The sequence below is a fragment of the Metopolophium dirhodum genome, chromosome 5 (assembly GCF_019925205.1).
Source record: "Metopolophium dirhodum isolate CAU chromosome 5, ASM1992520v1, whole genome shotgun sequence".
Taxonomy (NCBI): domain Eukaryota; kingdom Metazoa; phylum Arthropoda; class Insecta; order Hemiptera; family Aphididae; genus Metopolophium; species Metopolophium dirhodum.
The window spans coordinates 7760873-7786853 of record NC_083564.1 but is presented as its reverse complement, the minus strand read 5'-3'; the positions used below and the strand labels follow the sequence as shown (position 1 = coordinate 7786853).

Below are 25981 nucleotides of genomic sequence, written 5' to 3'. Positions count from 1 at the left end.
ACAAACAAACAAAATAAAATAAAAGGTTAAGGAAAATATTTTAATCGTACAAGCAGGCGAGGATTTTTTTATATTTATTTCGCTTCGGGAACTTTTTGGTCCGTAGGACACGAGTTTTTCCGGAAAAGTCTCAAAGGATCGTATATGAGTAGGATTCGATGAACGTTCGTGACCACTCCAAAACGCACGTGACCTCGTTCATGACTGCATATATTATTATTATAATGTCCAAATACGCCTTGAGTTTTGCCAGACCGTATCGCGAGAAACGCCTTTCAGATTAAAAAATAATATTTACATACAGTTATAACATAGCTAGAATCGTTTTTATTTTCTACGATTTAAAAATTCGATTTTCAATGACTAATTTCCTCTACGCAAATTTAAGGTCTGGTGTAATTTATTATTTTAGATAATATCTGTATGAATTGAGATCATACAGATTATACGTCATTATAAATTGTGTGCATGGAATCTGTGGCCTTAATCGCAATCATGGTCTTATAATTTTTTTAAATTTAATTAATTTTAGTGCAGGTTTTGAGCAGAACAAGATTAAATAGTTGCAAGCAATATTATGTATTTTCCCTATACGACACAATCGATGCTTTATAGTTTAAATATAGGTAGGTACTTAGGTAATTTTTCTAACACGTTTTTTTTATTTGCCTTCTGTGTAATCGCTATAAACAATTTCTTTAGAATCAGATCGTAATAAAATATTATGTTAGAGGTATAGTATAAATTTAAAAATAATATGATAGTAATAATTTTGAATTCTTCGAAATCGTAATGGAGAAATTTTAAACATCAGAAATAAATTATTATAATATTAGCTGATAAACATTGAAAGTTAAAATATCCTCAGAAATTATTCGTGTACGGCATCACATGTATATATATACAGGTAATAAAATATAATATTATGCTTGTTTGTAGACTCGGATAGGAAACTTTGAAATGAATGAAATTCTGTAAACGAACATTCGTTACTAAGAAGTAGGTACCCACTATCACTTTCAAAATACCATGGATGATTTCACATACCGTTGAACAGTCGAACAATTTTAAACATTTTTATAAAAATAAGTTTTCCTCGAATTTGTTTAATAACTATTCCGTATAATAATATCTAATATCAAGGCGTATTTGAAATTCTGAACGCGTTACATAATATTATTACATTACGCAGTAATTTATATCATCGTTTGAAAATAAAAAGTAAATTATTCGGTTTTAATAATAGACACGAGAAGATGTTTTGTATTCGAGACTCTTCATATAAGGTCCGCGAAAAACATGCTTTAATAATACACTTTACGTTATAGAAATATCGTTTACATTAAGTGGATTGTCTTGTTTACAGAGAGATAAGTATTAAATATAAAACGAGTAATTTATTTTCCTAAAATCCTTTTATTATTATTTTTTTTTAAGTTTTTCATACTTTTATATTTTAGCACAATATTCAGAAGTTTAAAACTTTTTTTAATTTGTTTTTGAATACAAAATATGTTTTCTATATTTAAACAACGAGCCTCATTGTGTGTATAATTAAAAAGAATAATAATACTTTTTCACGACATAAAACGTTCTACAAAACTGTTCATTTGCGAGAAGCTTAAAAAATATACTTGAAAAATAATTGACAAGGCGTGGGATTACGTATTACGAAATATAATATACAGTTTAATATTCCTAATAATGTTGTGAGGCTTATAATAATCATATAAGATGTAGGCACACCCGTACCTACACACAAATATTTACGTGCAATGAAATAATAATAACGAACTTTGTCGATAAAATATCACATAGAAACTAGGTATGAACGTAACGAGCTGGTACGCAATTTTTTATATTACCTACTATACTACTGGTTAAATCAGCAGAAATAACAATGATTTATTATTGGTTTAGTTTGGTAATTGAGTCGACACGTCTAAAAAGTATGATATAATATTATGGCCGAACGCATTGGCCGTATTCGTATATAATGATATTACACATTTACACAAAATAATAATAATAATAACAATATGTGACGTGCTCGTGTTTATATTTTCGTATAATATAATAGAATATTATTATCATTGTATGATATATTTTGTCATAGTGGCAGTTGAAGCAGTTCGAAACAGACGGCCTATAACAATATCAAGTTTTACCCTATACACAACAACAACAAAACAGAAACAGTAATAATAATAATAATAATAATTATTATTATTATTATTATCAAATATCATCCTGCAGTTTTTTGCAGTACGCGTTTTAGTATTTATATAGGTAATAACACGGGTAATGTTACGTACAAATTACATGATGGTATCGTTTCAGGTAGAATGGCTGCTCATACTGCGACCATGGTCGTGACTCGTGGTGTGGGTGTAAAAACGAATGCGTGTCGTCTAATTGCCAATATATTTACTCGAACGCTGTATTTATAAATACAACAACGGTGTCGTTCGGCGACACTATAATAGGCACAACAGTAAAACGACGAAATAAATCGTTTTCGGTTTATCGCCACGGTGAACGAAATTTCACCGGAATTGAGTATAACAATATATTTCATTGGTATGTCATAATTTTATAAATTTTTATCGTTGTCATAGAATTAATATTGATCCGCCGAGGTCATGCCCGAGTCTGAGTGTCGAACTGTTGAAGCGACTTCACTCTCCGCCGCGGATCGTGAACTGCCATTTCAGGAAAAAAATTTTTTCGACGCTACGATTGGCCGAACGGTCGGAAAGCGGTATACCCACTACAACGTCAGCATAGTATACCAATATACCATAATATACCAGAGATTAGAACCAAATCCTACTGGAGGCAAGCCGGGTCCACACTATACCGTGTCGTGTAAAATAATCACAGTTACCCAACGATATCACATACTTGAATATATTCAACTTTTGACCGCGTGCAATATTCTGTCAATGGTTATAGTGGTTACATTTATGTGCGGAAAAGTGATAACTAAAAAAAATTAGGTATATTATGTTTTCATCAGGTACAATATTCATATCATACTATATTATTATGTTTAACCAGTTATACCACTATTTCCGCGTTTGGTTTATCCATACAATTAATAAAATTGATTCAATAACTTCATCACTTTGAAAAATTACCATTATTAAACATTTTAAAGTGATATTTTCCGGAAATTGCGGTTAACGTTGTTGCAATGTCGCTCTCTCAGACCATATCTGACGGACGGTTCGTCACAGCCGTATGGGATAATAGACCCGAGTGGGTAATAAAATATATTACTCTATGGTCACAACCGGTTGGGCGGTTGGGCGGCCGTTCGACGAGATTACCGCGGTGGCGGGGGCCCAATGGGGTGACGACCTGTCTTTGCATTTTGCTTCGTACTACAAACGTTGTACATTATTATTACTATTATTATTTATTATTATTATTATTATTGTTCAGAGCGATGCGGTCCCGCGAATATCGTACGTGCTTCAATTATTCCGAGCAACGCGCGCGCGCCGACCCCGTTCCAGTGAGATCATGTTATTATTATTATTATTATTATTATTATTATTATTATTATGACGAGATTGCCTCTGAAGGATAACCACCACCACAGCCGACGACCGTCCCGGGGAGTTAACTCGCGAGGAAAAACAAAATCGAAAAAAAAAAAAATGAATAAAAACACCACGTTGCAATATTAATGCGGTTTTTTTCGGGCCGAGCGCGCGCGTATGGAGTCCGCGTGGCTGGCGGTTTTCGCGGGTGCGCAGCAGATGTTTACAGACTGTGGTCTACTTTTCGTTTTAAATGTTAATTTCGATAAACCAGTGAAATTTCGCAGAGTTTTGACCGTTCTTTTTTTCTTTTTCTTTTTTTGGTTTTTATACTCTGATAAATTTTTAAACGTTTATTTTTTTTCTGCTCCCGACTTGATTTTGTATTTCTATTTATGCAATTTTTATGCATTCATGTATTTTTTAATTCGTTCTCTATTCTTCGCATATACGACTATGACGATAAAAACTATTAAAAAAATACCATTATATTTTTATTTTAGTAGGTTATACTATATAATATAATATTATTATAAATAGCTGCGTTTATTTTTCATGCTCAAATGTCGCCAACAATAGTGCAATATATTATAGTTATGTATGACACGTGTACTTTCATTATTGTATTATACTGGCATATAGAACTACTACCGTAGTAAAAATACATATATATTTTACCGTTGTTACAATTTTGTTTGGATTTTCGGTACATTATTGTGTGCTAAATAAAATTTAAGAATGTTTTAATCGACTTTAGCTGATGTGACTTTTAGTTGGTCATTATACATTAAGTCAATTCAAAACTCACACGGGTGGAAGAGTAAAAATGTCGTTGATAAATACGAAGTATATATATAAGAATAAATAGTATCGAAAACTAGAAACTTAAAGGTTTGAACGTACATAATATATAATATGGGTCAAAACGACATATTTTTTTATATTAGTATCACGGTTGTAAAAAAATTTGATTCGCGGACGTTCAGATTATAATAATAGCATTGCTCTATATGGCACTCGTACTCGTAGCTGTAAGTAGTCAAAGCGCGATTGGACCAGTAGAAAAAATCATTAAAAAAATTGCAATCGGATAGGACTTAATGCAATTTGTATACTGGAAATTCATTATTTTTTAATACATCATCATTTTTTTAAATTTTTTATTTTATTCATAATATTTGAGTAATAGCTAATCTGCGATTGTTATAAAATAATATCGTAGCGCTGCAGTGTTTAAGTGCAGATATACAAAACAAACGCCAAATTATTCTACTATACATAATCGATCAACATGAAAAAGTAATCCATGTGCAAACTATATCTCGATCGGTGCTATACTTTATCAAAGTATAATAATATTATATTGGGTAATATAATAAGCATCATGTACCGTTAACTAAAGATGAAATGTCCGTTTTGTCGGGGACCTTTTATTTTACGACTACCTCCGAATTAACACACACTATCCAGTTTACTGCATAGTTGTTGACCACAGAATAATAATATAATACGACAACACTGATCAAAGCAGATCTAGTATAATGTAGGTATATAGTTAAACTATCTATGGGTATTGGGTGATGGGTAATATTATATGCCTATGAATTTGACTATATATATATTATTATAATATTAAACATGAATCGTATTATAAAGCTACTATAACACACAATTAAAAATAATCCATACGTCATATACAATTTTTAATGTACCTACACGTGTTGCGTGCGGTTATATTATTTTATTGAGGGTCACCTTGGATTTTAGAAACCTAAGATCTAGTATAATTAGGTATTAGGTAAGTCATAATACATAGGTGCAACAAGGAATATTTTTCAGATGGGAGGGGGGGGCTAAAATTGTATCAGCAGCACAAACCCTGATAATTAACACTTGAAACTAAAATGGCAATACATAATAATATAAGAATTTGACTAGGTATATTATAATAATATTAAACAAGAGTCGTACAAAACTATATACTATACACAACATTAACAAAAATACATATAATTTTTAATTTACACGTGTTGTGAGACTATATTATTTTACCAATAGGATCTCCTTGGATTTTCTAAACCTATAATATAATATATGCGAATATTATATCAAATTTAAAACACGTCAAAATTCAGAACATATTTTATGATTACGTTCGGATGTATGATTTTTGCAAAAATATGTCCATCACATAAAATATGAGGTACCGGAATATATAAGTACCCACAAATAACCACTGCACAACACCACACTGTATCAATAATATAACAGTATACGCCAATGATTATTTATAACAAATATTTTAATTTATCGAATTTATGTGTGCACAAGACGTATAAACTATACCTGCCGGCTAGCTATATATTGTACATATAATATCGTAAGCTAATTATGATATAATAATATATACGGAATATGATTCAGGATCATTAGGTATGCATAATGTCTCCAAAATGAAAAAAAAAGATTCAAAAAATAGCATAAGACATGCCCACAGGCAATAAACTATACTTAACTGTAATACACACACACACACATACACATATCACGCCAAAGCTGTCAAGGTATTTTTAAGGTTAGTCTGATTAAAAAAACGAACACAACTTCTGAATTCGACGCGATTCTTAAAGTTTTAGAATTTCCATTTTTTTTTTTTTCATTTTGGGAACGATTCCTGTCAGTCCCGACAGCCTTAATCAGACACTTACCATCCAGAAGTTTATTTTTTTTAAAGAAAACTTTCGGAATAGTTTTAATAAATTGTCAAATTTTTGACAATCACGCTCGGAAACCACTGAATTCATTTCAATATAATTACTATATGCCATACTATAAAAGCTCAATAAGAAAATAAAAAATTATACAGTTTCACACAATTTAATAAATATTTATAAGTTCTATGCTTAAAGTTACGGCCATCCTTAATATTTTATCACGCTCGTCAATAAACACAAATTTAATTTAAACTGTTTAAAATAATATTAATGTTTATATTAAAATTCTACTATAATAATATATAAAAGAAATATCAAATTTCTAAATAAATATTTATTTATATATTTTGTATATTCATAGTTATTATGATTGCTTCTATAAATTTACTTTTGTATTTTAACTTTAAAATAATATATAATGTTACATTATAGTGCACACAAGTAAAATACATTTCACTATTATACCATATAATTTATTCATTTTCTCCGAATATCTACTTAATAATAATAATAATAAAATACAGAACACAAGTAATATGTTTTGATACATATATATGTCAAGTAAAACTTTTCAATTTTACTAGGCTGACAGACGTTCTTGAAAATTGTCAAGACGTATAATTTGTTTTATAAAAATGAAAACCACTCTTGTAATCTCGAAAACACTTAAATATTTCATATTAAAAACGAACGACGCGGTTTGACTCTTTCATATTTCTATTTATGGTTTGCTTGAAACGAGAAGGCACCTACATAATAATATAAGAAATGTCGGTGTTTCTTCAGAATATTATACCCGACAAAACAACTTGTTGGTAGCAATCCAAGCAAAATACTCTCATAAACCGATATCAGCACGGGACAAATTACAGGGAAAATGCAATTCCATAAAGTCGGTTTTAGGATTTAGGAGCAATTATAACTCGAGATAAACGGTTGTAAAGATCGTTTTAAGCTTTTCCCTTATCCCGATTTATCTTTATGTACCAACCATACTACGTAGGTACTACCTATAACCTGCTATATTGTATTTGTTCAGAGAATTCATTAGACTCTTTTTCTTCTTTTGTCATTTCACCCGCCGTGCGCGCACTCTGATTGGCTCGTGTTTCAAAAACTTCACATGGTGTTTCTTTGTTGTCAATCGCGAGTCACTGCAGAGGGTGGAAAAAATGTCAGAACCCCGAATGACGGGATCCGAAATTACACGGTTCAGATGGTTGAAAGAAAGACAGGCACAGACGTATACATACAGAGAGAAAATGAAAATACTCACATATACACACATATACTCACATATACACACATATACACACACATACACACATATACACATATATACACACATATACACACTATTTGCACACGTTCGCTGGAAATATATATATTATATTGTTTGTGGCAATAATGTGTATCGAAATACCACCGCCAATACTTTCAAAAGCGCAAATTGCATCGGTTTTTTTATTTTTACTGTATTGTGTTTTTTTACGAACAAGAGTTAAGAAATGAATTTCGACGATGAGCAATAACTTTGGAAAACTTAAATCGCATCACGATACCGTCCGCACCGTAATGGACGAGGGGGGGAAGTTCGGATCATTTTTGTCTATAAACTGGGTGAGTATGTAATGTGAGGAGGGTGGGCGTGCGGTGAGATAGCGTATACATATACATATACAGTGTTCTTGCGGTGACGGGGGAGGGGGTGGCGCGCTCAAAAATTGTTTACAACGGCGAGCGAGATAGTAAATGAAAAATGTTTTCGGGAAAACGCGTCGAGTTTATTATAGCGCAGCAGAAGAACGGCTCGACGAATTAAAGGCGCCGCGTCGACTTTTACGAGTCTAGGCGAGTGGCCGTAGACGATTTACAGCGAGGGTAATAATAATATTATTATTATAACAACCGATGCGATAACCGATCCCGAACGAAGTAACACATACGTTTATAAATCAAGACGATTTTCGTTTCCGTTCTACACAACATATTATAATATTATTATAGGTATACATAACATTTTTACACATTGCATAATATTATTGTTTGTTCCGTGAAAAATATCGACAATATAATACTTTGCATATTATTATCATTGTACTACTACCGCGGTGGTCGTCTGTAAATATATACACGACACGTAATAGTATAGTGGAAAAGTAAATAATATCGTCAATTCTAGAGTATTATTATCCAAGGGTGTTCGTAAAAACTGGTGTGGCTTGTCGCTTTTTTCAAAAAATCATTAAATTATGAAAAACGCCTAGTGGGTAGTTTGATCCTTTGAATAATGGAACAGTGACAAAAACGCCAATTTATGTGTCCAAAGAACTATTAGCATGGCCACGTGGACGATATACAGCGAGGGTAATAATGATAATAATATTATAACAACCGATGCGATGACCGATCCCGAACGAAGTAACGTTTATAAATCAAGACGATATTTGTTTCCGTTCTACATAATATAATATACATATGTTAATATTATTTTTATACATCACGTGATATTATTTGTTCCGTGAAAAATACTGAGAACTGAATACTCTGCATATTAGGTATTATTATCATCGTCATACTGCCAAGGCGGTAGTCTAAAAATATAATCGACACTTTTTTGTAAGTAGGTAGTGGAAAAGTATCCTCAGTTCTCGACGATTTTTAACCGATGATATTCGTAGAAACGGCCATAGCGCCGGTTCAACTATGAGAAACGACTAAGTACGAATAAGTATATAGTGTATGACATTATAAACGCTTGGATAGTTAAATATTAACAAAATCTCCAATTGATATTGTAATATCCAAAGAACTACTAGGCAGTAGGCTCCTTGCCGTAGATGGAAGTTCTTTGGCTACAAATGTTGCATACATCATATTATTGTATATTATTTATTTTAGGCTTTGAGGGAAAAATAAACAATTGATTATTTTAAACGTGCAACGCGTGGTAAGCTCTTCAAGTATAAAAAAATCGTAAATGTATATAACACGGAGTAAAACTGTAAGAGTCACCAGTTTAATTTTAATCATATATTAATATGATATTATGTGACAAATATTAAATTCGCCGAACTAACGAACCTAAGTGGAGTGAAATTATTATGAAAAAAAATGATTTTTTTTTAAGGTGAATCATCCAGATTGGTTGTTAAGGTTCGTGTGGCTTAATACAGACGTAACGAATGTTATTTTTAGACAGCTAAGCCAACCCTAGTCCCACAATAACAATAATGTTATATACCGTTTATATTACGTTATTTATATTACCTACTGCTGAAAAAAATGACGTCGACGTTATCTGACAATGTTGTGTGCACATTTTTTTTTATAATTATACGTAACTTGTGTGCAAATCGCATTTAATATGTTAAAAGTTAATAAAAAAAACTCATGGGAAAGTTTGAAATTGTTATTTAATTAAATTAATATGATTTAATCAGTTTAATATTGTAAAGTAAATATTGAATTAAACTTTTGTATTATATTAAATGAAAATTATAAAATACTAGAAAAACCCGTTCGGCTGTATAATAATACAATGTACCTTGTGTTGTACAAAAAAAAAAATACTTCCGTTTTTTAAACTAAAAAGTGACGTCTTGTTAATTATAAACTTTAATAATAATGATTATTAAAAAAAAAACATTTTAAAAACTCTCAAACATCTTTTTTTAAACCATTGGTTAATGACTGAAACAAAATTATTTCTCTGAAGTCTTTGTAGTTGAGTAAACTATATTCCTTACAGAAGAAAGATTTGTTTTTTCTTTACTAGGTTTATTATAAAATATTTTATGTGTACGCGTATACTAGCTGAAAATAACGTGTAATAAATAAATATTGTGAAACTAGAACTTACGAGACGAAAAAAAGGCATTAAAAAAAAACTTTACCAATTAACTTTTTTGTTTGAATAACTAATGGAGTGTATGTATATCAGTATCGAAGAAAAGTTGGAAAGTTAATGTTTATTGAAACGAAATCCGATGTTGCGTTAATGACGTAAATACATGGATTAAAAACAATATTTATATTGACGTTGGTACTGTTCAAACGTACCGTTCAACGAATAAAAATAATTTGATATTAAATATTAAATACAAGCTCCGTTATAATAAATCGTTATAATATGATATTCATAATATCTAAACGATCAATCGTAAGTAAAATAATTTATTTATGTACCTACGTTATATATTACACTATAATGTGTCTCATTATAAACAAATGCGTCTGCACACGACGATTGATAATATTATAATATATTGTGTGTAATTTACGTAGTCCGTAGGCAGTATAATATTATTATCACACACATGATATTGTTGTTGTATATAGGTTTTCCACAGAAAATAATTCGGTAGTAAAAAACTAAACAGGTACAATCTTATAAACCTGTAAAATATAATATTCATATGCAAACGATTAATAGTAGGTACCTAAGCAAAATAATGTATCTATAAATTGTATTATATTGGTATGTATCTATATTATGTCGCATCTACATAGTGAAATCACTCATTTCACGAGCTGTATAGCTCCAGATAGTGAAATTCATCCATATCTATTATTATGACGCGTCTCATTATAATAAATTAATAAATTAATAAATGAATCTGCACACGATGATGTTTGAAAATATAATTTTGGGTACGTTTATGTAATTCGTCGGCATTTTAATATCATAGGTACCTATGCAATAATGTCGCACGAGTGATTTCAAAACGATTCGAAATTCGATATAATAAATTGTTGTCATGAGTTTTCCACCGCTCTGATCTAGCGATGGTGCTGGTCCGGTGACCTAAAGGTTAGTGTTTTATTTGGTATACCGCCGTGCGTATATCATTGCATTGCGGTTTTCTTTAGTTTTATTTCGTTCACCGACCACGCAGAACGCGCCTGACGAAAGCGTCGTCAACCGTGAATGAATATGCCGTCGGATAGCGATACATTGGAAAATTATTAACTGTTGAAAAAAATAATCAGAAATAATGATACAATTTTCCTTTCATGTCACGTCTATGTGCAGAGGTCGAAATGGCTCAAGATAAGTGGAGGGATACCGCGTAACCTCCACTTCGAGCACCGTCTATGATATGTTAGTGAGAGGTGTAAATTATGTTATTTTTCCGTCTTATCTCATGATACACTGTAATTTAACAAATATCTTATCTATTGTATAGCATTGTAATTAATGATTAAAATAAAAAACTTGTGTAAAATGTTTTTTTCGTTAAATTTTTATGCAGCGCAGTCCACGTAGTGAACTATTTAATATAATAATATTTGGCCCGGTTGGTCGCCTAGAGTCGGATATGCCCGGTGTGAAATGATAAAAATTGAGTCGAGCGCATTTGCCGGTTTCGATATTTCCGTTGCGATAGGAGAAACTGCCCTCCGATGACGTCGCATCGACAGTTGTAGTTTTGCGTACCTATCGAAAACAAAAAAGGGCTCGGCGAGTCGGTCGATTCGGCAGTTTTTTAATATCAGGCCGTGTGCGCGGGGGCGTATTTGATTAATATGCGTTATCATACTTTTCCGAGAGTGCGGGACGCTATATTATTATTATTATTATTATTATTGTGTGGCTGAACCACCATAATGTACCTACTATTATAATATAATACGACCACCCGGGGCCACGCGAGTTCACGCCACTGCGGCCGCGCCATGACGGTCGTCGGACTTCCACGCGACATGTCGCGCGTTTCGCTCGCATCTGCAGCCCGTAATACATTATTATATAATAATTATTATTATTATTACACGCACAACCACCACCGCTATGAATACGTATTATAATGCATGACGTGTAAAAGCTCAAACGCAAATGGTATATTATGATTAACGCGCGCGTGCAAAAGTCCGCAGCAGCAGAGCCTGCCACCCCTTTCCGCCCCGCGGTAGGATATACGCCACCGCCCCACACGGCACAGGCCGTCGCGCATACTAGCGCAGGTTTTTCGCCGGTCGCGTGACGGTCGGAAGTCACGATCCGGCGGATTAGGGATGAAACTCGGGTAAACTACAAGCGTGTGTGTGAGTGTGTGTGTGTGTGTGTGTGTGTGTGTGTGTGTGAGTGTGAGTGTGTGTGTGTGTGCGTGTGTAGTATATAACCATCCGGCGGTCTCGCGGGGAAATTACTCTGTGCCCGGCGGCAAGGGCGGTTTTCTCGGTGGGATTCGTAATGCAACACTACCGCTGCTGCTGCTGCTGCTGCTGCTCACTCGCTCGTTGTTCATTGTACAGTCGTTATGATAATATAATAATAATAATTATTATTATTATTATATTGCGTACGGAAAATGATATAATGTACCACGTGGCTGTGGCGGCGGCTGCGTGACGCGGTGACGTGGACCACCGCCGCCACAGAGAGTAACAGAAAGCGCACGCACGCACTAACGGACCGCGGAGCTCTAATGCGAAACGGAACGGTTCGCATCGGTGAATAATAATAATGTATTCGGCTGCGTTACGTGTGATAACACGGCCCGATCGCCGCGCGTTGCCGATGACGACGACAAGAGATCACGAACCGAAATGATTCGCGATCGAATTTTCCTGCAAGCGGTTTTTCTCGAAGCGCAATAATATTATTATTATGTGAATGCGTTGGCCCCGCCGAGACGATATTATAATATATACTATGAACAATGATCGCACAATGCTACGACGGCAAATCCTTCAGATAAACCGTCACAATAATATTATACGCATTACAATATTACATGATGCAATAATTAACATTGGGCTTTGTATAGTCGACCGTGCATAAGCAGTCTATAATATCGTAACCGTCTATATAATTGCCGACACATCAGTGTAATCGTTTGGATAATTTGCTATTACAATAACGGTATGACATTGCGACATAATCATATTACTATCGTTTAACGGGGGTCGCGTATTTTTTATTAAACAGCCGGTACGACTTGATTTTTTTTCGATGAAAAAAAATATACTAATAACGATCAGTCTTGTAAAGTTAGGTACTCGAGTAAAATTATTATTCAAATAGGTACTTTTAAGGTACTCAAATAGAAAGTGTTTTAAAATTTTAAACACTTTCTCGAAGTGACTGTATTTAATAATACTGATTTTCAAATACTTATTCACTTAAGTTTAATTATTTTCAGTTTAAATTTTTACCACGGCGTTAAATAAAAACAAGACCCGCGGGCAATATAATAATATATTATACATAATATATTTTTTACTGTGAATTATTATACTCAGCCGAAAATTTAAATCCATCATCAAACAGTTGAGTATTTTAAAGTTCCGCCAAACATAATACGGTGTAAATTAATGCTTAAAAAAATTAAGGAAATACATGAAAATATAGGTTCAGTTGATTTATAAGGTTAAAATAATATTTTATGAGGATGTTAAAAGTATTTGAAAGTACCTAGCCACCTATACTGCGGACACCTAAGTATCTATAATAATATTTACACTTTTAAATTATTATTTTGTACTCGAACACGTTTTTCACAGAGTATTCAAATGCGTATTCTGAACACTTTTTAAAGTAATATCTATGTTTTTGGATGATTTTAAGAAGTATCTCTTACAGGACTGATAACGACGTAGAATCATTATAACATATAAATTGATACATAAATATTATGTGTGTATAATAACGTATATTGTGTGTCTGTATATTTTATATCATTACTATTATTATTATAATCTTTCGTTATCGCCACAAAGTTTGCAAGTGTAGTCATCTATATGTATATATATATATACATATTATATTATAATACATCGTTGATGTTCGTGTATAACCAATAGTTGAATAACATTGTTGGCGTACACTCTAAGCATTTATTAGTATAACTTTTCATCAACTACCACCGGGAGCTATATCGCTGCAAGTTTCACCCGAAATAAGTTTGCCGTTTAATATTACCCTGCAGGTTAACCGAGTAAACAGTCGACTTGCAAGTATTTCGTCTTGGCGGTCAACCTTGTTCAAAGTACCGACCTATTATGATGCACACGTATTAACGTGCACATAATGTGCAAAAGGGTTCCGATGAGATGCGTAGAATTTTCTTCTGTCCGTAAAATTACATTCATAACCGTTTCGGTCACCACACTCTTACTAATTAACCTCATTCAAAATGAACCGTACGGTATATTTTGGTGACGGGCGATTTATCTAAACTACAAATGGGTGGCGGAAAAAATAGTATATACCACTATTATAGGTGCAGACAATTATGTATTGTATTCTGATTGAAAAGTGCCCATAAAATATACGTTAAAATGTTGAAATGAACACCGAAACTTCTGATACCTTTCAAAATTAAAACAAAAAATTTAATTTTCTGCAATAATCAAAAAAATTTCGATCATTGTTTTTATTTTTATTTTTTTTAAGCAATTTCCCTGAAAAAATACGATTTTCCAAACGCCACAATGGGGGTTGACGGTCGAATATGTAACCCATTTGTTGGCCACCAGCGGGGAACTTGACATTTTGACCGAAATGTCTTTTTGGATACAGATGGACCTCCCCGTGGCCTTTGCGCTCTAATGAATTACTACCAGAGTGTATGAAAACTTCATAGGGCATAGTGTTTTGAAAAGGTCAAGTACTCCTAATGGGAATTTTTATCTCTTTGGCGTCCGTAATTTTTTATGACGGTTTTTAACATCAAAGCAACTCGAATGACAAATAGCAGAACCAAAAGTAATTACTTATGATTTAGTTTAATAATTTTAGTAATAATAATTCGGAATACTATTTTAGCATCAAGATCAGAGTATCGACTGATTTTAATTATACATATTATATTATTTAATAGCAATACAATAAAACGTAAAATAGTATTTTTAACAGATGAATAATGAATTGAAATATTAAGTTATTAGGTATATACTCTTACGCTTATAGCGATAGATATTTTGTTTTTGTTTCGCTAATCCCGTGAACAGAGCAATTAGAAACATATGTTTGTTGTGACTTATTTCCCTGATACAGGTAAACAGTATGATTTATAATCAGTTGGAAATTAGCTTAACACTCGTAAAGGGGAAAATAAGACATATGAAAACAAAATATTATAATATTGTGTAGGTACTCTTGAATTTGGATCACATCCACTGAACAGACTTTGTATCACTTGGTTGTTCGCCAAGAAACCTGCAGAGGACTCCCTAAAAATTAACTCGATTTCATGTGTACACCACGCGCATATATACCTCTAAACAATTTTAGTCGCGTCCTCTTTTTCATCTTTTTTTTCTTTCATTTTTCTTTTTTTATTTGATTAACGGGGCAGGGAGCGAGAATTTGCATCTTGCCGAGCACGTGAGGTGAGCCAAACATTTCTTTTCCATTTCCTTCCCGAACCGCCTCCAACCCCAACAAAAAAAAGATCATTGTCTCTAGGGATACGTAGATAAATATGTAAAAACAACTGTCCCAGGATCAACTTGCATTCCCCGAAGATGTATGGTAAAATAATAAGAACAATTGAAAAAAATAAAAAAATACTTATTGGCAGTTATAGGTGTTTTTTCTAATTAAATAATATTATGATGATATTTGTATTGACGGTAAAATGAATCAACCCACGAAAATTAAGTGTCAAAAAAGTATCAAAAACAAAACAAAGAGACTTACTAACTTGAAAATTTGATTGTTTGGGCGAGAAAAAGGAATTATTATTCTAATATATTTGATTTAAATAATAATTAAAATGCAAAACAGCGATGAAAAGAAAAAAAATCATTTTAAATTACTTTTTTGTCATCTTAGTCTGTCCCCTGAAATAATGATAAACGGATTTTCAAGGTTTTGGATTTAAAACAATTTGACAAATTATACTCAAAGATAAAAGTTAGACGTGGACAATGTACAAAGACAAATTTTATTATTACCATTATTATTATCATTATTTAGCATGGTTATTATAATTATTTTTTTAGAATAATAAAAGTTGTCACTACTCACAAAACATGGCATGACGAACTTCAATGTAATTTTAGATTTAAAAATATAACTCCTCAGAGTTCACTATATAGTGACATTAATTATTGTCTGGCTTTTCACGCATTTTTAAACTAAAATTAAACATTGTTAAAGTTCTTCTTTTTGAACAAAAATTATAAGAAGATTAATATGTGTACAACAATTTTAATGTTAATCTTAAAGGAAAAATAACACAACTTTATTAAATGACCTGTGTAACAAAATTAGAAACTAAAAAAAAATAGTTATTGGTTTGTTTAAAAACCAACTCCAGAAATTTAAATTAAATAAATATAATTTGCATACGAGCAAACATATTATATTCATACATTGTTTATTTATCAAGCTTTACCTTGTAATTTTTTTTAAAAATATTTTATTTCTGTTTATTTTACTAAAAATGTTTAATCATTTTTAATATTTGTAAAAAATGAATTTAAAAGCTTTTTTGTCCACGAAAAAATATTAATACAAATTGTTAAATAAAAATATTATAATCCATAATTTAGATAAACAAGCTGGTTTTAATGCATTTTTGTAGGAAATATTTTAAACCCTTTAGTTATTCAAAAACAAACAGAATGTAATTAATATTAGGTCTTACGAATTGTAATATCATAAATACATAACATACGCACAGAAAGTTTTTACGTTCAACTTTTGGTCAATAAAACCTTGTTGATGTGTACTTATTATTAATAATATAGAAAACTTTATTAATAATATATTGTAGGTAATGAATAACGATGTATATAACGTGGCAACGAATTACTTTTTTTCGTTAGGACTTCAGCGGTGGATGCTGCGCCGTGTGGAATAAGGTCTCGACTCAGAATTCATTTGTACCGTAAGTCATAGGTGTGACGTCAGAACGACATTTTTCGGTGAGAAATGTGTTTATATGACGTGTGTGTGTGTGTGTGTGTGTGTGTGTTACGGCGAGTGTTGGACGTTGGCGTAGGAGGAGCAGCAGGGTCGTACGTTGGTGGTGCACGTAAACCTTTGTGAGCGGTGGCAAGTAAAGAATCGCGCACAGGGCCACTTTAGCGAGTACAACTTTTCGGATGCCATGCGTGTGGTGAAGTGCGGGAAGGAAGGGTATGGCGATGGGAGGGTGTCGGCGATAAAATAAATTACAGGCGTCCATAAACAAAAGGCGTTCTCCCCGTCATTGTTAAGGGCCTCTTATTTGTCATTTTATGGGTATTGCACGTCATAAAAGTAAAAAAAAAAAAAAAAAAATACCAGGATGGAAAAGAGACCTTTGTGCGGGGAGTGTAAGCGAGACGAAAAAAATATATACAAAACGTACCTCCCCGTGATAACATAAGGCGGCGGTGGTGGTGGCCCAACTGTTTGGCGGTGCTGTCGAGGTGGTGGAAGGGTTGTTGCCGCGAAGGGGGTGGGGGGGTGGTTAGAGGAATTTTACCGTTGCCAAAACCGCGAATGTGTTGTATATATATTTATATTTCACCCGCCGAGTGTATTGGTGTGGGGTAAACCGACGGATTCCATCCGTGCCAGAGGACAAAATGTTTTTTAACCACACACACGCACACACACATACAGAGACGCACATACAGATCGATTAACGACGCGTACCCAACGCGCAAAACTCGGAGACGGTGCCAAACGCTTTTTACACGAACGGACCCGACGACCGCGACAAGCCAAAGTTTGGAAAAATATAGCCGAAATATCATAAAACGCTAACCACACCGTAGGTAGGCACTTTTGAAATAAATCATATAAAACACTATTGGGGGGGGGGGGGAGGGGGCGATTGCGGTCCAATATTTGCCACAACCCAATAGTTAAGCACGGAGGTTGACCGAGAAAAAAAATTAAAAACTGCAGTATTATGGCCTTGAAGTGTACGGATTTATAAGTCTCTAATATTGACTTGTATAAATAAAGCCAAAGAAATCGGCCAAAGCTTATGAAAAGCGTACTCGGAAAACTCATGCAGCATATATGGATTGAGATGATATTTTATGGCGTGTCGTTTTATCCATAATACAATTATTGATGGAAAGCATGCCTACATATTATAATACCAGCTGAATGCGATATTAAATCATCACGGATCCAGATCAAAGGGACGTGGAAGGGAGGCCTGACATTACAACACGAATGCAATTACAATACATACACCTACAGTTTACAGGTACTTGGTTTCAATATTTTTATACCATACGACATTGGATTCACAGATATGATGTATAATATATCATAATATTATCACACACATAATATAATACCTGTGATTGGAATGTACTAATAGATATATAGAGTTAAAAAAAAAAAAAACTGAACAAATGATAATTTGTCGCGTCCAAACAACTGAGACTTACCGGAAGAGTGGAGTGGCGTGGTGGCCAGAAGCAGGTCGATTGTGCCGTCGGTGAGCACCTCCGCCGAGTCTTGGTAGCTGATGGACAGCGTGGCCGTGTCCGTTTGCCGGGACATCTTCGACAGCATGGACGCGGGCAGCTCGATGGTCTCGTCCGTCTCGCGGAGCTGCAGCGTGACTGTCTGCCCGTCCGGACCCGCGGTGCTGTACATGAACACGGCCGTCTGCTGGGGCATGGCCGACGCATAGCTGCTCTTCAACGGCACCCGGATCCCAGGCAACCCCTGGAAATGAAAAGACGTCGGTGAGACGGTGTTTTTGACGGCCGACAACGGACGTGTTCCGGGGGTCGCGCGATTCCGTTTAATATTTCGATTGCTTGGGGGGAGGGGGGGGTCACCGCTTTACAGCGGACGATCGCAATAATACGGGGGCGCAAGATATTGCCAATAAGTATTTACTATTTGATATTACGACACAAACCACGGACTGAGATCAACTAGTCTAATATTATAATGATAATTAATCGACGACAGTGGTAATATGATGGCATCCAATACCAGGACTCTCTTTGGGAATGGCGTAGAGGGGTCCGAACATGGTGAATTTATTGCAACGTTGGCGTGTCGTTTGAGATTCTGACGCGTATTTTGTGCCCGCTAAAATAACAGAACTTGCAGTATACCTTTCGTTCGGTTTCATCGAAAAAATGATTAAGGGTCGTAATGATTTTACCGAAAAAATACATTGACCCGGTCGAGATTTTCTAAAATAAAATTGTGTGTCGAAACACTACAAATTGTAATTCGTCTAAACGTCACACACCTGTCACCGAGACGGTCAAATATTTTTTCGAAACTGTTCCATATTGATAGCAAGACACTGGACCAGATTGAAAATTCATAACAACACACCTTCAATCTACGTATATTATTATTATTATTATACACACGAGTACAATATATATTATTATAATATGACCTTATACGGGATAAATTGAGGCCAGTCCCTCTAGATTAGGAATGTCAAACGTAATAGTATCATCCGTTCCCAAAAAAATGGGTAGAACACTATACGGCCCGTACAAAATGCTTATCGAAGAAAAACATTTTATACACATATTTTTAAAAAATTATATTAATTTGTCATTGTAAACAAATCAAATATGTACACCGGAGATTATAATATTATATTTATCTCTAACGTATATAATACTATAGTCATGACACAAAACACAAATTGTGTTTATTTTGTGACACGAATCTATAGATAGTTTGTATGACATTATTCCAATATAGAGAGAGATAATTATAATATTGTCTCAGAACGCAGTTATAACATGTCGGTATATTATTGTAGAGCGTATTCGAGTACCAAATGCTAATAATATAGGGGCAGGGCTATTGTTATTATTTTCGTTACTGTTAAAACTATTATGAACTTGTGGTATAGTGATAATAATAATTATTAGAAGTGTCGCGTGCACATAATTGGAGTTTATCTGATTATGTTGTGCGCGGGTTGCATGCTATGTGGGTAGGTTTTCGTTTTGCCTTCGAGACCTACTCGATCGGTGAATTAAAGCCGAAACAATCGGTTCCCCTTCAACGGGGGCGGGGGCGGCGGCGGCGGCGGCGTTCACTACGCTCGTCATCGGCGCCCGCTCCCGGATAATCGAATTCGGCGTGCCAACTCCATGCACGCCGCCGCCGCCGCCACCACCACCACCACCACGGTGGTAGATAAGAAGCTCAACGGTTACGTGCTTAATTTGGGTTTGGAAACTTAATAGTTTCCCCCGGCGAAGTTTTCTCTCGGAAATTACAAGGATTTAATGCCAGCCGAGGGAACGGACGCAGGTGAACGATGATTTATACCGTAACCATGGTAACCACACAACGGTCGGACCGTCTCCCACCGCAACATACACTCATACACACACACACATACGCACGCACCCACGCACGCACACGCACGCACATGCACACATCACTACCATCTCCACCGCGATCGTACACGACCGTGATCCAACTTTGCATGAATCAGTGTCAGGGCACGCGATGCGTTTTAGTGAAATACACATAGGTCGCGGCCACCACTTCGCTCTCGCCACTGTGTCAGTCCCGCCACAATACCCTTGTATAAGCCATAGGGTTGTAGGTACCGTTTAATAAATAAAAAGCTTTCGCGGAAACCGGTGTTTTTGACGGCCAACGCAGGATTCCGGTGATGCGTTTTTTTTACCGGGACCGTTCTACGAAAGAACTTAAGAAGTAAAAAGTATTAATAACAATACTATAATGATAAAGTCGTGATTTTTCCCCGTCGCCGCCCCGTCATTGTGCACGCGTTGTTGACCCACTCTTTGGTCCGACACCTCGAAGCGCGCGATCACGAAGGTCACGACGGACGTGCAAACGTTTCGGTTACGTTCCGTACCGGTCGAAAATCATTATTTTTATCACACGATTTATGCACGGCACTTTGAAACTTTAAAACTTTGTATTAAGACGGCACTTTGACGCAATAGCGGATTTCGACGTCACACGTACCCATCATGGTATAATATTGCAATGCTGCAGTTGCATCGTCCGTGGTCGCGCAGCCGCCTCGGCGTAGATCCATACAGCTGGCACTCGTGTAATATTGGGGATACCTGGGTAATATACTCATAATGCATTTCATGAGTCCTCCTACAAGTGTCCACGTGACATATGATATTATTATTATTATTATATAGCATTATTGTATTATACCACGGCCGGCTTGAAAGTATACGCGAAGTGACGGTGCAAAGGTGACTGTAATAATGGCGGTGGCGGCGGCGTCGCGGTCGTGTTAGTTCAATCGATACGCGCGCGTTCAAAACCTCGCGAGCCGTTAAACGCGTTTCGTCCGTTTTTGATATCGACTGAGACGTGTAATGCCTAATTGCTGTCGTCGGAATGTCGCAACTCCGCACAGTTTGTCATGATAGTGTTCACGGTGGTTTCTGTAATAATTTGCACTCGGCACAGTTTACAGTAAAACACGTGGCAGTGATCGCAAGAATACGTCTTATATTCTATTAATAATATATTATATATCAATAATATTCGTCTGCAGTACGAAGCGCCTCGTCCAAGTCAGTCACCGACGGCGTGAAACGGCTAGCATATAATATTTATGTTACACAATAATAATAATAATAATATTATTTTTCGTCGTTATAAAAACTTGAAAGGCGACATAGCCCCGCGTATACGATACCATAATGCAGGTAATTGGAATATTGGTTATTGGAAAACGTATAAAAAAAAACTGAAAACTATCGTATTATTTTCGATTACTGTGCATAATATTACATCGCTGTTTATCAAACGGTAATAATAATAACGCTTGTAACGATGAACATTATCAGAGATAGGGTATTGATGACCCAAAAGCACACACAAAAATGTCCTAAAAACTCTAAAAATGACCAAAAATCTAGTTAAATAACTAATAAGTGAAATAAATTTAATTTCAAAATAATAATAATTATTTTGATTAAATCCGGGTTTTGGGATAGGATAAAATTGAAGAATTGCAAAAAAAATTCAAAAAATATATTTAAATATTCTAAATTCATTTTATAATGAATACAATTTGTAGGTTAGTTAGGATTGTGTAGCATTCATAGACAAAAAACGTAAAAGACAACAAAATCCTATCACTAATCATTATATTTTTTTCGGAAAATAATATGGCATTTAATCGTGAAGACTGCGGGATGACATCATACGGTGAGAAGAGAGCGCCGCTTATGTCCATCCGTTTCGATGATGTTTCGCAAAATAAGAGAGGTATAATATTTGGCGATCACGCGTTTAAAATGGGTAGTTATAATAATAATAATACGTAGGTAATCGATTTCACGAAAGTATTAATGGGAATACGGTCGTTCGGGGCGATATGAAACAAACACAATTTGTATGTAGGTGCGTTATTATAATATATGACGTGTGTATATGATATGTATATAAAAGAGAAAAAAAAAACCAGTCGTGTTTATTTATGTTTTATTGGACCACTCTATATCGCTGTGTGTAGGGTAATGGGTCAAGTTTTTCGGAGTCGAGAGCGTTCCATAATAATGACGGGTGCCGTAAAAGTCATCCGTCATAACTGTCACGTGGTGTTTATATATATATATATATATATTATAATAATGCCAAGTGTTATAAAACACAAAATATACATTTTCCAAGAGAAATATAAGCTCCGCTGGGTCTTCTTACAATCGTTCACAAGATACATACGTCAGCCAAGCCGAGTGTTTTTTTTTTAAATTTTTTTAAATATGTTTATTTATAACTCGTCATTCTTCAAATATTTTGTGCTTTACGTGCGCTTGTTTTATTATAGTCGCGACCGGCAGTCTCGCCCGCGGTTCTTATTGCACCATACAATACTATAATATAATTTATAATTATTATGTAATGCAATCCTACGAGTGTGGACGTGTGTGGTTCCTTCATCGCGGGAGAAAGACACGACGCGTATAATATTATTATAGGGTCGGGGATCGAAAACGAAGTGAAAACGTATACGACTGTTGACTGACGACAATAATGCCCTAGGAGGCAATATATTAGCTGCGGCTCGGCTGCAATTTAGAAAAACTAGAAGAGTTATTATATTATATTGCTACCCCGTCACCAGGACTACAATTCGTTCGTATGTTACGAGTTACGGGCAAATGTCACCCGGCCAGGCTATGATTTCCGCGGAGACCGATATAATAGTATTATACACTGTCCGCGTGTCAAGCAGTCGGTTTCGATCGACCTCATACTCGAGTCGTTCGTTAATAATAATATTATAAATTCATTCAAGAATTCGGTTCTACGCGTAACTTTCAGCGGATTATCTATAATATACAAATAAATATAATAATATTATGCGCACCGCCATCTACGCGAGCACGAGCACGAGAAATATAATTATAGCTGTAAACTGTATTGGTGCTGCTGTATAGGCCCCTAAAAACGTTGAAACCGTTAAACCAGTAATATTATATAGAAAATGGTTACCGTCGGAAGGTAGAGAAAAATGTACAGGCAGTTAGATGTAAATAGTTTTTTTACGAATAAAAAAAATCGCTGTGCTTATTATTAACACATTAGTCATTATATGTATGAGCACGTGTACAATATTCTCATGTTTAAGATAATTTTTAAAGTAATATTATCAAACTCAATAATGTAGAACGGTTATTGCAGTGGAAAATTAAAATGCCAAATTATAAAACCTAGGGTTTCTTAATTTTTTTAAATATTCCACAGATGAATGCTTGTTATGACTTTATTAACATAGGTAAAATGTATATTATTATATTATAATATGGTCATGGCTATAATTATATTTAGGGTTGCATTTCTATTTCACATATTTTATAAATATTGATAACTATTATTGAAGCAAGGAGTTTTGTTTTTATGAAACTATATATTATGTTTCAATTATTTTTAAATCGGGAATACAATATTGTAATAAGAATATACTTCACTTAGTTACCATTCACCTATTTCCCTAGAAACTTGTATAATATCTGTTTTTAATTATTCATAACTGTATCAAGATTCAAGATTAGTAATTACAATTGTGTTTATGTCTGAAATTTCACATTATGGACACCGCATAGTCTGCTTGCTATAAAAGACTTTAATTATAATACCGTAGTAGGTATATAGTATAAGGTAAAAATAAATGGCGTTACTATCTCTGATATAACTGAAAAATTCTTGAAGAAAATGCCTGTTTCAACTCCCATAATATAATAATATACAATCTGCTCTTTACATTAAACCTGCAGAGTAACTATATTATAATCTTTTTTTTCATTTGAACTACCTCCAAAGAGGTCCCTCGTCGCTACAATCCGTCGTAGATTCTAAAACCATATTTACGAGATCAGTATAATTCTGATAGCGATTTATTCAAATTCAGGGTGAAGTTGAACCAGTTAAACATAAGTATACTTAAATACTTTATACTTAATTTATACAATGTACAATACATAATATAATATATATTATAGATATATGCCTAAATTACCTATTTATTATACCCTTTAAAATTGTTTTAAATAATTGCAGCACTATGCTACTATACATATTATCATATATTTAGGAGTGAATAGATTTGGGTTCTTCGAAGCCATTCGTATAAATCAGTCTCTGCTATTCACACGATGATGCATATTTAATATACAACCAATAATCCATCCGAACACTAAGGGCTATAAAATATGTAGCGCCAAGATGCAAATTCTCTGCGAGAATCGATCTCACTAATAGATATCTGAATAATTTAACTCCACTGATGGGTGGAGAAAAAAAAGGAAGATAATTACATTGTAAGAGGTCATAAAATATGCAACTGAAATCTTCGAAATCTCTATTACGCGACCAACTGTTCCGGCGGAGAAAAAAAATAAGGTTTAATGAAATTGTATTTTTTTTTTTTTACTGACGACTTATTGTGTACTCTCATAATGGGATTTGAACGTTTTTCGCTTTTTCAATTGCCTTTAATACTCGTTAAGATACTGTACTAATGGAATTTTTGATGTGCTTAAGTGGGAAACAAAGGCTTAACCGTGGTGCTGCTACTGGATAACCGGAGAGGGTCAGTCGTTTAATATCGAAAACTTCCAAAGGTTACTCTCTCTGCAGCCCGTCTTATTGAGCAGGATTAAAACTTTGTTTATCAGCTAGTCGTCGGTGCTGGGAATGTATTTCAGTGACGGACAACGCTGTTATTTCGTATTTTCCTAAAATGTATAATAATATATTATTATTGTTTATTTTCCCCGTCGAGTACGTTGTTTTTTCTTGGATTTCCAATTGAAGTTTTGTTTGAATTCTCAAATTGAATTGGAAAACTATAAAACAGCTGAGCACGACGGTGCTTTTATATTATTTATATTTTTAATAGGCAAATAAGGTGCAAATTCAAATGTACTTTCAACTTTTTAATTATCTCCAACTGTTTATAAATTCATTTCAACGTTACTTTTTTTCTTGACTTTTCCACAGTTGACGATATGATAAAAATTATAAAAATAATATATTCATATAATTGAAACTTTTAAAAAGAAATTTTATTGTACCGGAGAATATTCAAATATTCAAGTCTTTAAAACTATTACAAATTTTAAAAATATATTTTCTTTTTCGTTTCAACAGAGCTAGAACTCACAGTAGTTTATAACTTACTTACATGTAGCCATGTAGGTGCCGGAAAACAAGACGAACGTAGTATTCTATAGATTATAAATCACTGAGCTCATACCTAACAGACATATCCACACTATCACTCCATCTACTGCGTAGTATTATTAATT

General features: G+C 34.1%; 1 protein-coding gene across 3 annotated transcripts in view; it reads right to left on the bottom strand.

Annotated features, from left to right (window-relative positions):
- Window positions 1-25981, bottom strand: part of LOC132945448 (serine-rich adhesin for platelets-like) — a 265662-nt gene that overhangs the window by 140849 nt on the left and 98832 nt on the right. For all 3 annotated transcript variants that reach the window (XM_061015194.1, XM_061015196.1, XM_061015195.1), the window contains exon 3: window positions 18614-18896. In XM_061015194.1, coding sequence (XP_060871177.1) covers window positions 18614-18896 — 283 coding nt within the window. The remainder of the gene's footprint in view (window positions 1-18613; window positions 18897-25981) is intronic.